This window comes from Thermobia domestica, chromosome 6 (genome assembly GCF_964235325.1).
Source record: "Thermobia domestica chromosome 6, izTheDome1.hap1.1, whole genome shotgun sequence".
NCBI classification, from domain to species: Eukaryota; Metazoa; Arthropoda; class Insecta; order Zygentoma; family Lepismatidae; genus Thermobia; species Thermobia domestica.
The window spans coordinates 150,309,976-150,326,324 of NC_137459.1; the positions used below are offsets into that span (position 1 = coordinate 150,309,976).

The 16,349-nt window shown below is 35.5% G+C and overlaps 1 protein-coding gene across 2 annotated transcripts in view; it reads right to left on the bottom strand.

Annotated features, from left to right (window-relative positions):
• Positions 1–16,349, bottom strand: part of Ipo9 (Importin 9) — a 132,573-nt gene that overhangs the window by 37,283 nt on the left and 78,941 nt on the right. For both annotated transcript variants that reach the window (XM_081762244.1, XM_081762243.1), the window contains exons 14-16: positions 14,462–14,601; positions 8,621–8,890; positions 1,878–2,050 (exon numbers count right to left, since the gene is read on the bottom strand). In XM_081762244.1, the coding sequence (XP_081618370.1) occupies positions 1,878–2,050; positions 8,621–8,890; positions 14,462–14,601 (583 nt within the window). The remainder of the gene's footprint in view (positions 1–1,877; positions 2,051–8,620; positions 8,891–14,461; positions 14,602–16,349) is intronic.

The following is a 16,349-nucleotide window of genomic DNA, read 5'->3' on the forward strand; positions in this document are numbered from 1 at the left end:
AGCCATAAATATTTTTAATTTTGTATCATATTCAATCATCCAGACAACAATAGTGTTCTGCGCTTGCGCAGGACGTGCGAGTTTCCTAGTAATATTTTAAGCCCAAAATTTCTAAAGATTACATGCTAGAGACGCTTCAACACCAGACATACACTTTGTTCTGTCCAATCGCAAATTGTTTTTAAACTGTTCTTTATAATTAGCAAAGGCGGCATAGTCCTCGGTGGACCCAGTCATCTTGTATTTTCTGTCCCAAAGGGCTTTATTTACAAAAGTAAATTTCCTTGAATACTAAGTAGGATACTTCCCAGTTTTATGTTTATATGCAGAAATATTGTTGTTCGTACTAGACGTCATAGTGTTTTCGACAACTTCAACAGCTAGATCAACATTTTCAGCTAGTAATATATTAGTGCAGTCAACTTCAGTTAATTCATGGTATAGCGTCAAATAATTACCCCTATGGAAAACAAATCTAGGTAAAATTTTACCATTGCATGTACAAACCGTTTAAAGATGGTCATTTCAGTAGGATAATGAAAGGTGTCGGGTTTCACTTCTTTAGTTGCAATTAAATTAAAATCAGAGACAATCAAATCAAGATTGGAAACATTCGAAGTAACATCCAAATAGAAATCCTCTAAAAAAGGAAAAAACAATAGCTTTACATTTGGTATAATAATGTATACTACGAAGAAGGTCTCTATTGATTTTGGATATATTGTAATAACCAAATATTAAAATATATTCAAGAGGATTAATGTTCTTAAAAATATTGCTAAAGAAATTGTCAAACACATGAAAAGATAAGTCCGGATGAAAATAAGCACAAAGTAGTGATAAGTAGTTACCAGCTTTACTAGTAAAATCAAAAAGAATATATTTACTAAATATTTCAATATCTGTTCTTCTAACCACTTTAATGTTTTGTTGACAACACATTCCTCCCCCTCTTCCATAGATATTCGGTTAATATACTCTGTCAGTTCTAAAAGAAGTATTAGAAAAATAATCCTCAATTTTGTGAATATCACTAAGCCAGGTCTCAAACACCACCTCATCATACGAACAGTTCGCAACAGCAGGAAAAAAAAAGTTTCTTAGTCGCAGATCGATAATATAATAATAAAAAAAAATTAAGATTTATTATTACGGAACTATTAGAATGGACAGAAGTAATACGGGAACTGAGTGAACAATAATGCCAGGTGAAGACAAAACCATACTGCACTCAAGCTCTTTATCTCCTCATGTTGATTTTATATCAATAACGTAAATCTCTCCTCTCATTACTATACTCAGCACTGTACGTACAATTTCCAAATAATTATCTTCTGAATTTTCTGAAATTACGAAAGTACTGTCTCAAAAAATAAGTAAATAAATTTGAACGTCAACATTTCTTCATTTTAGATGTATACCTTTGTCTGTTAGAAGTTTTTCTTGTAAACTTACGCATTAAATATATATCCTCTAGCCGACAGTAGGGGGTTTAATGAGTCCTCACGGTTTTCTCGAACACGACTGAACTTTTTATTTTGTGTGTATGTGTCAATGTGCTTCCTAAAATGAAATTAACTTACAATCACAGTAACAGCACTCCAGACAGTCAGTTTTTCGTTTCATTTCTCTTATTTCAAGTGAATATCTAACCTTGTTATTTTGTTCTACCATAGTAATTACATAGTCATCAGATTTTTCATTGACAAAGACTATCAATTAATATTACCTCCAGACACCTGAGTACTTCTTTGCCACAGTGTCAATACTATTTGAATTATTTCTGCAAAATGCAATATTGTATTAAAAGCATTGCTTAACAATAAACCTTAATTTACTTTTGATTAAATACTTACAAACACTATCAAGATACTCACAAGATCTTTCTTTCATATGTATATTGTGCGATAAATCTATCTTGCTTCGAACACCATTCTGCGAGTACGTATTCCAATGCAGACTCTCCTCTAGGTCCTGGTATTTTGGCCAAGAAATTCACTACAGCATCACAATGGGTGAGAGTCAAATAGGCGTAAACCAACAGAAGACTCTAAATGTGAATCGAGATATCAAAATTTAATTTTACTTTGCAAAATTAACATTGCAATTACAAGTACTACCTATATTCTATTCTTCATAATTTTATTACAAATGATAATTGACAATTTTGAAATGCCAGAAACTGACTCCTGAAATTTTCAACATATACTCCTTGTATCCTTCGATACGTGTTTTTTACACCTTAATATTTTCAGCCTTAGGGATTGTTCATGTTCCTTGAATAATTTTACTTGGAACTCCCTTAATTTAGTTTGCGGAAAGGTACAACCTGCCAGATAGCACAAATTCAAAACTCCATGATGCGTGCTCGGGTACTGGATTCAAGCCTGTATTTCTGGGCTTTCTAAACTAGGTTTTTGCAATCTCTTGCTCAACAGTTCCTCAATTACTTCACGACACAGGATTAATACAAAAATTCTCTCTCTCTCTACTGGCAAAAGCAGGAATTTATGCACTTAGACAATTGCAAGGTGGCACAAGGAACTATACATTCAAAGAAAGAATTTCAACAAGAGATACCAAACTGGATCTTCATATGAAAACCTCCCTGATTTCAAAATTTAATTCCGTGAAAACTACTGAATACAGGGTCTCGCGATTTGCGGCAAAAAGTAGAGCAACTCAAAAAGTTTTCTGTTTGTTTTGTGGAATATCTCTGCAATTGTAAGTGATTCTTTTGTTTGTTTTAGTTGCTGAATAAGTAGCAAAGATGACAACCCTGCACGGAAGAATGCACTGCGTGGTCTGGTACGCCACAGAGAAATCACTAACTACGATCCAAAGAATTTAGACGGATATTGAATGGAAGCAATCAGACAAAGACAATTGATAAGTTGTATTGATTGATAAGTTTCTATTCAGAAGGAGCGTTAACCGACAGTTCGGTTCTGGCAAAAATCGCGTGTCAGACGAAACAGCAGAGGAAATAACAGAGATCTATTCAATAAACTCGAAGAAACTAATTCATAGCGTCACGCTCAATAGTCCACAAATGCATGTGACTTATTTTGTATGCATAACGCTCACCAACGGCAACAGTTTGCTACCGAGATGCTGGATCAGATCGAGCAACATGTAGACTACTAAGGACTAAGATTTTCAGTGACGAAGTAACCTTCCACACATCTAGAACGGTTAGCGACAACCCCTGCAGTGTTTAGGAGTATGTCACAGGCAGCAAGAATATGTGATGTGCGCTGGTAACGGACAAACTAGTCGGAGGAAGAATCAAGGGCATTGAGTGCCTATGCCATTTTTGTTTTCAGCTCATTGATTTATATGCAAAATCATCTTTATTCTTTGAATTTTAAATTTTTGATTTCACTAATATCTTCTTTAGGTCTATTTAAATATTACTTAAATTTGATTTATAAATTTTAAATTTAACACAAAATGTAATTTTAACAAAGCATGGAAAATTTAAATAGATTCAAGAACGAAACTAGTTCAATTCAACTATTGAAATTCTCATTAACTAAAAAAATAAATAAAATAAAATAAAAATAATAAAGCTTCCCTGTATTAATCAATGGGCTTTAAAACCTTGATGACACAGTACGTTTTAACGGGAACATCTGTCAAGCAAGCAATTTGCTGTTCTACAGCGTTTAACCACTGCAGTCGTAATTGATACTTCAGAAGGATGGTGCCCATTTTATTAGCTTTCTGTTCGTGAGTTTCTGCTTAAAACGTTCCCGTTCCCACAACAATGGACCATTGAACTGGCCACCACAATCCATGGATATAACCCCTATGGGGATGTTTTCTTGTGGTTTACTGTGGAGGACAGAGTCTATACGCTTTACCTGCTCGTGGTCTTCCGATCAGAATCGTCGAAGAAATCAACTTCATCATCTTGGATATGCTTGAACGCACGTGAACTGAGATTCCAGTATCAACGGCCGCGGTGGTTGCGTGGTAGAGCACTCAACTCTGGTGCATGAGATCCCTAGGTCGTTCCCAGCTCGCGCCAAGTGGGCTTTGTGGTGGACAAACACTGTGTGTGGGGATTTTCGGGGTTCTCCCGTTTCCTTCAACTTCCCTCATTCCACAATTTCATTCATTTCTCATCATCATCGTCTCCTTCAGCCCACACGGCATAACTATGTGACGTAAAACTGAAATTTTTCATTTCAAGTATTAATATGACTGTTTAAGTGCTACTACCCACGTCCAAATAAGCATTTTAATTTCTTAAAAATTTTCATGATAAGTTTATACATGAAAACGGAAACCACAAGTCTCTATGTTCAAGGGTTTCTATATAGTTACATTTCCAAATGTAACTGGTTTCCACGTGGACACCCTGTACAACGGATACACAATTTATTTTACTTTTGATATCTCTTGTTATCATTGCAGTTATTTTTTGTTGATACCTCTTCTACACATAAACACAAACAGTTATCAAATAATGGAAATGTCTTAACAAAATACAATTTACCTTATTAATGGGTCAATCCATGCAAAGTGATCGAGAAAAAAGAAAAATTGCCGCTCGACCTTTTCAAAAGAATTAATTTTTTCATGAATGTTTATCCTATATCGGGGTATTTCAAAACCACAATTAACTATTTTTTAGAACATCCCACGGTGACGCAACGACTGCCGCCACTTTCTATTTTAGGCGTTTACATTGTTTTGAATATCTCATCATGTATTTGTCCTAACAAATGAAAATTGCTGAACGTCTCCAACTCGTGCAGAGCTAAAATTTTGATTTCAACATTTTTGCCTAAAACTATTTGAAGGGGGTGAAATCAGGGCCTACAATAGCAACATTTTTGGACATTAAAAACATGTTTGGGAAGAGGAAACAACACATGTAGAGGTCTGAATTTGAGTGTGCACGTAGTCCGGGGTCATATGTTAATACACAAAAATTTACAGACCTGTAGCTGCTCCCAAAGGTCTGAAAAAAATCGTGAAGTTGGGGAATGATGCCAATTTGGCATATTTCACTGTCCAATATCTCCAATGGGCCTGGATAAAATAAATAAATAAATAAATAAATAAAAATTAAAAAAATCTGAAATTTTGGGAATAGTTAGTCCTTTAGTATACCATAACACACACCAAAGCGCGTTTTGTATTTTTAAGCAGAAGGGAGTCAAGGTATTAAGCAATGACATACTTTAGGAGGTGGTTTGTTCATAAAATCTTTTTTGGACATTGAAAACATGTTTGGAAAGAGGAAATAACTTAGGTAGAGATCTGAATTTGTGAGTGCGTATAGTCAGGGGTCATAAGTTAATACACAAAAATTTACAGACCTGTAGCTGCTCCCAAAGGCCTGAAAAAAAATCGTAAAGGGTGCACTTTAACTTTCCTCGCCTTCTGCTGATAGCGGCATGTTTCACCAGTGCTGCTGTGGGTCTTATAAGACAGTTTTACAACTAGAGAAAAGAAACGAGCTTGAGAGCCTTGATTGGACTAACCATTCAACCTACTTTATTTTTCTTCACAGCAACAAATCTCCAATCGATTTTATGAACAAAACACCTCCTACAGTATGACGTCATTACTTAGTACTTTGACCCCCTTCTGCTCAAAAGCACAAATCGCGCTTTGTTGTGTGTTATGGTATACTAAAGGACTAACTATTCCCAAAATTTCAGATTTTTCTATCCAGGCCCATTGGAGATATTGGACAGTGAAATACGCTAAATTGGCATAATTCCCCAACTTTACGATTTTTTCAGACCTTTGGGAGCAGCTACAGGTCTGTAAATTGTGTGTATTAACTTATGACCCCTGACTATACGCACTCACAAATTCAGACCTCTACCTAAGTTGTTTCCTCTTCCCAAACATGTTTTCAATGTCCAAAAAAGATTTTATGAACAAAACACCTCCTAAAGTATGACGTCATTATTTAATACCTTGACCCCCTTCTGTTCACAAACACAAAAAGCGCTTTGTTGTGGTATACTAAAGGTTTAACTATTCCCAAACTTTCAGATTTTTTAAATTTTTATCCAGGCCCATTGGAGATATTGGACAGCGAAATATGCTAAATTGGCATAACTCCCCAACTTTACGATTTTTTTTTTTTCAGACCTTTGGGAGCAGCTACAGGTCTAAATTTTTGTGCATTAACTTATGTCCCCAGACTACATGCACACATAAATTCAGACCTCTACGTCAGTTGTTTCCTCTTCCCAAACATGTTTTCAATGTTCAAAAATGTTGCTACTGCAGACCCAGATTTCATCCCCTTCAAGTGGTTTTAGGTAAAAATGTTAAGAAATCAAAGTTTTAGCTCTGCACGAGTTGGAGACGTCCAGCAATTTTCAGTTTGTTACGACATGTTGAGATATTCAAAACAACGTAAACGCCTAAAATAGAAAAAACGCAAAATGGCGCCAGCCCCTGTGTCGCCATGGGAAGTTGTAAAAAATAATTAATTGTGATTTTGAAGTACCTTGATATAGGATAAACATTCATGAAAAAATTTGATTTTTTGGAGATGGTGGAGCGGCACATGCTTGATCACAGAATGGATTGACTAATACGATATTGGGGCCGGAGTCAAATACAGTATCTCGTGAATCATTTCGACAGGTATAATGGACTATGGTCTAAAACTGGCTATAGATGTGCGATAATGGAAATTGAGATCCTGAAGTTTATTCTGACATTTTCCAAATTAAGCTTGAATAACTATGGTTGTGTATTTTCATCCTGGAGGATTGTGTTGTCATTGAAAAACAACATCTATACCATAAGACACATCTGATGACCTAAAATACACACAGTCGTTTGCAGTAATTCGTCCTTCGAGAGTAATAATAAGACTAGGCGAATGCGATGAAATTACGGCCCACATCAGCATGGCTCTACTCTCATGTTTAACAATAGGAATTAGATAGTCTGGAGAACATGCCTTATTGAGCATCCATTGATACACAAACCTGGTCTGTTGCTAGAAACAGGACGAAAGGTTACTCATCGGATGATGTTACTTTCAATCATCAGCAGTGTTCAGTCTTCGAAATCGGAACTCGATGCCGGATGTTATGCATCTCTCATTGTAATGTGATTGTACAAGTAGGTCGTTCCAGGTGTTCATTGAGTACTGAAGTTAGCTGCACTGCATTAGGTCTAAAATTCTTCGTAACAAATCTCTTCAATGTTCGAAGATCTCTCTCTCATCCGAGCTTGGATTCCGTCGACTATTCTCCTCTTATAAGGTCTTGCTACGAATTCTGCAAGTCGTCATTACCTTAGACAACACTGCTCTCAAACTGGCTGTCTTGGATACACTTGTTCCAACTAAACGCGCACTAACAATTTGGTCTTTGAAAATCAGAGGTCTCCCATTTTAGACCACCACTGTCTGGTCTATTGTGCACCGAATTCGTACACCACCACTCTGTATACTACTCATGATTACCCAACACACCACTAACAGAAGACAGCCGTAGTACACGAATGTTCAGTGTTGCTAACTTACTACGATTCAAAGATTACTTGATGCAGTACATGCGATTTTCATTCTTTTGATAACTATATACAATTTGACAACTATATACACCACACGATTATGCACTGAAAGTACGGGAGACGGTGATGATGAAATGGATGATAATGGCGAAATTACGAAGTTGGAGAAAACTGTAGAACCCCCAAAACACCCACGCACATAATGTTTGTATAGCACAAACCCCACCTGGTGGGAGCTGGCATCAAACCAGGAAGCCACGTGCCAGAGATGAGCGCTCTACCACAGAGTTACCGTGGTTCCAAATTTACAAATTGCAATAGGACTTTTTGTTTTAACACGCCTACAAGAAAACCAAGGAGAAAAGAAAGCACACTAGTAATTTAGAAATAAATAATTAGATTTTTCTATGAAACTCTGGAAACCAAGGAGGAAGGGAAAATTTAAATCAACTTGAAATAAAATTAACCATACGAGTAAAACAATTAATACAATATAGGAAGGACGAATTAATAGAAGGATTAGTGCTAGTAAGTGTTGACTATTACTTTATCCTAAGTTCCCTCATCGTGTGAAATACAAAACAACTTGCTGTGTCTGGAAACTTTAATAGAAGAATTAACGTAGCAAAGTAAACAGTAATAATGCCATCGTACTGGAAGCAGAAACATAACTAGCGAACGTACATAACAGCAACTGATATGCGAATAGTTACACACTCACCTTAATATATTCTTTCTATATTTGCAGATAATTTTTGTATCAAGACGAAGTTAACTAAGGATCGTAGTCACGAAAGTTTCTTCATTTGCGATAGGTGGTGAAATAATATTTTACGACGATGATTAACTTTCTAATAAACACTAAACTACAATCTTTCTACAATCCAAATCTACATTACAATTTTTTGGGAACCCCTGTGAAATATGTCTTCGAAAGGGTAATATGATATCACTTTTTATTTCCAACTGTATAAATTTTCGCTTAATGTAGCCAAAAATTGCAGTACTTTAAAAATTTACGAGTACTAAAATGTTTACGTTAAAAAGACAAATTAACAAACATCAGACAGACATTGCTGCTTCTTAAATGAGATTCGCATGTAACTGTACTTACCTGCATCACAGTTACTGACTTTGCTCGCTGCATTTTGCTTAAAACAGCCTTCATCACGTATTCTATCTGGTCAGTCACATCGATCTTACGAATAAGTGTTACAATTAGAACTCCAGCATATGTGGCAGTGTGTTGAGGTCTCGTAGGGTTCAGCATTCGGTCTATTATTTGCAAAATATATTGTAGTCCAGTATGACCCTCCTGATCTTGATAATTACAGACTTGATGGGGAGATGCAAGTAGGAAGAACCTTAAACATTCTCCACCAGACTGAAACATACAATGACATTTTAGTAGGTAATGTTTTATACTTCTTATCAACTTTAACTTTTGTCATTGTTATTATTATTATTATTATTATTATTATTATTATTATTATATCAATCACAGGTTAATCCACTGACTGACTAACTGGTTAACTCAACAGATCTCAAGACACTTTTCTTCCACCACTATCAATTTCAATTTCATAGTGCATGATCTTTAGCCTAAAAGTCATATCTACGAATCGTTCTACTGTTTCAACAATTCATTTACACTATATAAAAAGAATATTTAGTCTTAAACGAACGTGGTTGACAGACAGTTCACTGATCCAACCTACCAAGCAACCTATACACCTCCAAGTCAGTTATACACACATCAATATTTACTCTTAAAGGTACGAACACATTTCTAACCTGTAACACAACATGAAACAAATAGTGTTAGAGGGATTAGAGTTTAGTGTTCCTTTCAGGAGCAAGAATATATGAGACGTGGACCTACAGCTTAACGCAGGATCTGAACCATATCAGCGTCCGTCGAAAATTGTACCCGTGTCTCCCGCGCCAAAGACACATAGGGTAACTGTATAGCCATGAGAGAGCTCGATGAAACTAGTGTGTAAGGGATATGACCTTCAGTTCTTCAAACAAAAACAGAAGGTGTCAGTGTGTGGACGGCATTTACGGACGTTATAAATCTTGCAATAATATAAGGAATAGAGAAATGTAGTCTGAAAAGTCTATATTAGGATTCATTGGCATTCTAAGAAGAATGAGCGCATTGATTATGGCTCTTTAGAGGTTAAAATTTAATAAGTCCAAATTCGGGTATTTTTGGAAAGAGTAAACCAAAATATCAGGTTCGAACCCCCAACAAAACATTCGTAATCGGGGAAAATTTGTGCAAATGTGTTTTTACTTCCTTTAATTGTAATAAAATATGTTGTTGAAATGTTATTAATTGCAGAAAAAATGTTGAACATTCATTGAAATACTTAATGATACAGTATTTCGAAACTAAGTATACATGTGAGAACATGCTGATTTTCTCATTTACGTTTCAAAAGAACGTTTTTCCAATTAAAGCAAAGACAGTGAACATAGTTCTCACATCCACAGTAGAATAAAAAGACAAAGGAGAAAAAAAAACAGTATATAAACAATATTTTGCGACGGATATGAATATTGTTGTTTTGGAAATTCAGTTATATTTATTCAGAAGGAGCTCGTCAGTAGTGATCATGTTAGCTCAGTGATAAACCGTGGGACTTCTAATCGTAATATCCTGAGTTCGATTATCGTTTGAATCAAACTTTTTGGCACGAACTGCTGTATTCCTCAATGCATGAATATTTTATGTAAAATAATTACATTAAAATAAATCAGTATATAATCATTGATAGAACGTCGGTATATTATATGTAAATGTTAAATACAAATTAAGAAAATCGTGTAACAGCAATAAGTAAGTGTGTGTAGTGTATCTGTCTGCAACTATTTATAATACAGATGTTACTTCTCAATATTATAATTACAGCAAGGGTTGTATGTTCTTGAAATATTGTCAGAGGCGTAAAGACAACATGCGGGTATAAACAGAATATCCAAAATAGAATAGTGGTTCCAGACAGAAAACTTACTATCCTAAAAATCATGTCCACACGAAGTTTATGATCCCCACAGAGACTAAAGACTTAAGAGACTCAATTGTGCTTTAGTAATAAGGCAAAATAGAACTTCTTTCCCTAGGTTTTCAGTTTAATACTCTGAAATGATTTTGTATATGAAGAGGTGAGGCTGTAGATGCTGTTTTCTCTCTCTCTCTCTCTCTCTCTCTCTCTCTCTCTCTCTCTCTCCCGCTTATCTGATTCATATATTTCAAAAGGTTGTATAATATATATAGGTTTTTTAGCATAAATCTGGAACTTCTATCGAATTTTTTATTATTATTATATTCCTTGCGCCATTTTAAGATTTCTTTCGCAAATGTTGACCAAAGCATTACTCACAAGGGGCGTGTTCTGCAAGTAACCAATCATATGCCAGTTACTAGCTGTTACTTGTTTGTCGATGCTCACAGGTCAAAGCATTGCTGATCATGGACAGAGGCTCTGCTGTAAATACTTTATGGGAGGTGATGGGGTATAATGCAACTGCAGATGGAGGTGAAAGGGTATCCCGGCTTCTGTAGCCAGGCGATGGATTCGGCAATATGGTACTACAGGTCAGACTGGTAATTTACGATCTTCTGGTTATCCTCATGTGTCTACAAGCGAAGATGCGAGATTAGTAAACGAAACCCGGTTAGACCCACTAACGACGTCTAGACAGCTAAGGAAAGCTTCACACTTTACTGGTAATACGCAGACAGCGCTCTAAAGGCTTCGTCATGCTGGGTTACGTGGCTGTGTTGCTGCTGTGAAGGAAAAACTCTCAGACGAACACAAAATTTACCGTCTCGCATTTGCATATGCGAATGTGGATCGCAATTGGAAAAACGTAGTTTTCTCAGATGAATACACATTCACAACATCGAATGAGAGGTGCCGTTTTGTATATCGTCCAAGAGACACCCGATATGACCCTGGATATGTGGCTGCTTGCAATCGCAGTGGCCATGTAACTATTTCATGTTGAGGTTGGATTTCCAGTCACGGTGCAGGACAGCTTTACAGAATTGAAGGGCACCTGAACAGTGCTCAGTATTTACACGTTATGAGGAACATCATGGTGCTATCAGTGCTACTACTTCAGCCTCATGGTGTCATTCAGTTCCAGCAAGACCAGTCTCCAATACATACTTCCCGTTTGGTTCAGGAATGGTTTGCAGGCAGCCTGAGATTGATTTAATTGATTGGCCGCCTCCTGAGGCAGACCTCAATCCCATGGAAAATATATGGGCAGAGGTGAAGTGTACTCTAAGGGACAGTTGGCCTGAGGCAGATACACCAAGAACTCGGTGGGGCCTTTTTTGGATGCATGGCAGGAGGTAGGGAAAGGAAATAGATTTGTCGGCCATCTAATAGGTTACATGTCCAGAACAGAATGTATAATAAATGCAGAAGGGTCTTGGACAGAATATTATCGTCCCCAGCATAACTCCCAAAACAGCAATTTTTGGGGCTATCTAAACTTTCCTGAAAATATTTTTCATAGCAGTATCATATTTTTGTGCAATTCTGCTAATAAAAAAGTCTCTGCAGGATCTGAGCTGACGATCGGGAATCCCACACTCTACCAGTAAGCTAACATGAATACACTTACAAACCCATTCTGAACAAACATGACAATTTCCGGTGTCCGATAACAATGATACTCATATCAGTTACAAATGTTGTATTAAACTTGGGGTATTCCGAAACACCGAGGTCTTAGTGTAGCGAATGTTTGAACACATTTGAACAACCAATGGCACCAAAAGTGTCTGAATTTACTTCCATTACTCAATTAGTGACAGTGTGGATTTATACGGTTTCTTTCCTACAACCCTATCAAGTTTCCATGCCATGTTGCATATGTTTGATTATGAGATTTTTACTTTCTACAGTTGCGAAATTCCCAAATTCCGAAATTTCGACATTCTAGAATTCGGAAATTGAATTAAAGATTTTCTAACGCTACTTATTGTTCACCGCTGGCTCTCATACAAGATATGTCACGAATCCTAAGATTGGAAGTGTTTAACGAAATACGATTACGTATGTTTCAGTCTCTCACGTAAAGTGTGGCGGCAAATGCTAATGAATGAAAAGAGTAAAGCATTTCGTTTTACTCAAATTATACAATAAATAGTGCATTTTACTCTGCATGACAGTGATCATGCATTTATAATAATATATAAATTTAGAAGTGAATTAAATAAACACCAGATGCAAATGTCTCATATTTAGCTATTATAACACTATCTTAGAGACAGGAAATCTCATGGTGTAAAGAGAATATTGAGAAGTAACTTCCATATGACAAATACACTACGCATACATACGTACTGTCATTACACGTCTTACTTAATTTGTATTTAGTATTCAAATATAATGTACCTACGTTCTGTCAACACCCACCACATCTCAAATGTTACACTTTAAACATAATAATTACTTACGTCTTGAAATGGTTGCATGAATATATATACACACACACACATCTGATTTATTTTAATGTAATTATTTTATGTATTTATGTATTGAGAAATATAGCAATACATACCAAAAAAGTCTGATTCAAACTATAATCAAACTCACGACCTTATAATAAGAAGTCCCACGATTTACCGTTGAGCTAACATGAACACTCCTGCCGAGCTCCTTCTGACGAAATATAACTGAATTTCCATGACAATGATATACATATCCGTTGCAAATATTGTTTTTCTTCCTTCTTTTCTCTTTTTCATTCTACTATGGATGTGAGAACTATGTTCACTGTCTTTGATTTAAAATGTTCTTTTACGTATGGAAATGTGGGTGACCAAACCAGCATATGCTCACATGTATTCATAGTTTCAAAATACTATTATCATTATGTATTTCAATGAAACTTTTTTTTTTCTATACTTAATAAAATTTCAACATGTCTTATTGAACTTAAAAGAAGAAACACATCTGCATAATTTTTCCCCCGATTACGAAGGTTGGCTTTAAGTTTACGGTTTCAAAAATATCCGAAGTTGGACAGAAAATGTTCAGCTCAAGATAATCATAATCAATGCGTTCATTCTTTTTAGAATAAGGTGTACCTTTGGACTCTTTGGATTCTAATTATTTTTGAGAATAGATAAATAAATCACGGAAGAAAACAGACTGAAAGGTGGCAAATAAATTATTAACATAATAGGAAAGCTATTTGTTTCTTTTTATTCCGTAACATAGAGCGTCTTGTGAATTCTTTTTTAAAAGATAGCTACTTAAGTCACATCGAACCATTGCATTTCATTAGTGTTTCTTTCGTTATTATACACAAGAGAACTGAATTTAAAAAAAAAAAAAGTAAAATCAAATAAAATTTTTTTAAAAAATAAATAAAAGTATGTAAAACGGATTGCTGATTACAGACTAAAATATACAACAAGGTGTGTTTACTTTGATTACTTGAGAAATGAAATATTTGAGTTTTACATCCCACGGTTATGCCGGTTAGGCTAAAGGAGACGGTGATGATGAGTAATGAATGAAATGGTGGAATGAAGAAAGTGGGAGGAAACGGGAGTACCCCGAAGAAACCCACGCACACAGTGTTTGTCCACCACAAAGTTCACTTGGCGGGGCCGGGAATTGAACCCGGGACCCCAAGTACCAGAAGTGAACGCTCTACCACTGAGCCACCGCGGCCCCCTTTGTCTACTTGAGAATTGAGTGAGGAGAATCTCTAGTATCTCTTCTTTTACCCTTGTGAACTGCATTCTTGGAGGTAGAACTTAATATGTGGTCTCTATTTCGTTTCTTGCATGTTGTGCTTCTAAAGGTGTGCTTTCATGTATTTTACGTTACAAATGTGTACGCACCGTCCATCTCGTTACATGTTTGAAATGTGTATGCAGCTTCTCACTACAATATTAACGAGTTACTTGTCTACAAACCTGTAGTAATGTTACGTCGCTTGTTCGTAACATACAGTTACATGTAGCCTGAAACGCTGATTCTGCCAACAGACTACTGAGAGGAACCGGTGAATACTTGATAAAAATATTGAGGGCGTCAAAAGCAGAACTAAATTCACCTAAAACAGAAATCAGTTAGCATTACTTTATGCGATCAACGTTGACCATTACACTAGCATACAATTATCCAGTAAAGAATTTATTATATCGACACTTAACATTACAAATTTTAGCAAATATATACATGTACTCATTTAAGTAACTGGCAACTGAAAGCGGTTGTTAATTAGTAAGGTGTTCCAACTCTGTATTCCTGTTTTCATCTACTTTATATTATGATCTTACCGTATTCGTGATTGAAGAAAGAAAAAAAACCTCATTTCTATCGTCTCCATTCTTGGACTAAGTTTATTAATGACAGCTCTTCAAGCAGCTTGCATTAGCAATGGTTAAAGTCAATAATTGTAAACAGTATCAAATATATATATATATATATATATACAAGTTAATTGCTCCTATGTCACTACTGCAGTTCTGTATAAATGTTTTATTGTATTACGATATAACTGTAAGCGCCACTACCATTGCAATATCTAAGGCACAATTATGGATTAAATACAATTTAGCCATTAAAAACGCATCTAAATACAACAAATATGTAATGAAATCTCACAAGAATTTTAGTATGTAAGTTTTTCTTAGTCTTTATATTGAACCGCAAAAGAAACTAAGAGATGAGAAAAAAACATGCGAAGCAAGGCCAAATAACTAATAATTGTACATACATCATTAACACGATAGAGTTACCAATATAAAATTACATATTACAGTAAAACTTAAGTACTCTCTTTTATTCACTGCGTTTAATGCTTAATGTCATTCAGTGTGCTGTTTCGGTGCACCCTGACACTTTCTTCAGCAAATATGGGCAACTTCAATGCAACTTATTTCACTTTTTAGAATTTTATCTTGCACTGCTTCGCGCGTACGGCATTAAAAACAAAATAATTAAATAAATAAACAAGATCAAAAAACTTGATAATATCGTACTGTAAACTGATATTTTTTTCCTATTATTGCTGTGAAAGAACTCATACAGAAACTCTTTATGAAAATTTACGTAATTTTGTGGTTGTTAGTAAAAAATTTGCTAAAAGGTACTTTGTAAAAACATTATACCTTCAATCCACGTTAGATCTTGATGATATCACACTCCCTTAACTTGCTGTAGATTTGTTCAAGATATATAAATGGTTACATTATGCATAGTGTTATGAACTCCGTGCTATAAATTCAGAAGGCTATATCTTATATCAAACGAAGAAAAACAAATAATAAACATTGGTCGGAAAACACTTCCTTTCGGTTACAAACCAAGAAAATGCAAAACATCATATTTTAAAATGCAGTGGCTTGAAAATTATGAGACTTCTCGCAAGCGGTTCAAGAAATCTCACAGGAATTAGTTTATGATCTATCTACGTAAATATTTACGTCTAATAATCCTCTGGTACGCACGTAACGAGTATTCAATTAGTATCTAAAAGTGTCTCCGCACCTGAATCTACTTTATACTATTCGCTACGCCGGTACAAGATGATTGTGAAACGTTGATATTTAAAGCGCACACTGTTTCCTGTGTAATTCCTTGAACGGCTATCACAATTTTCAAGCTAAGGTTTCTTAAAGCGTACTCGTTCGCATTTTCGACAGTTTATAACCGAAATGAGGCATTTTTAGACCCATGTTTATCAGAACATTTGTCTTTCGTTTGATGTGAGGGATCACCTCCTAAATTTGTGACATGGGAGTCCGTAGTAAAATACTAAAGTAACTTATTACAAAATTTCCTTATAACTGATATTTT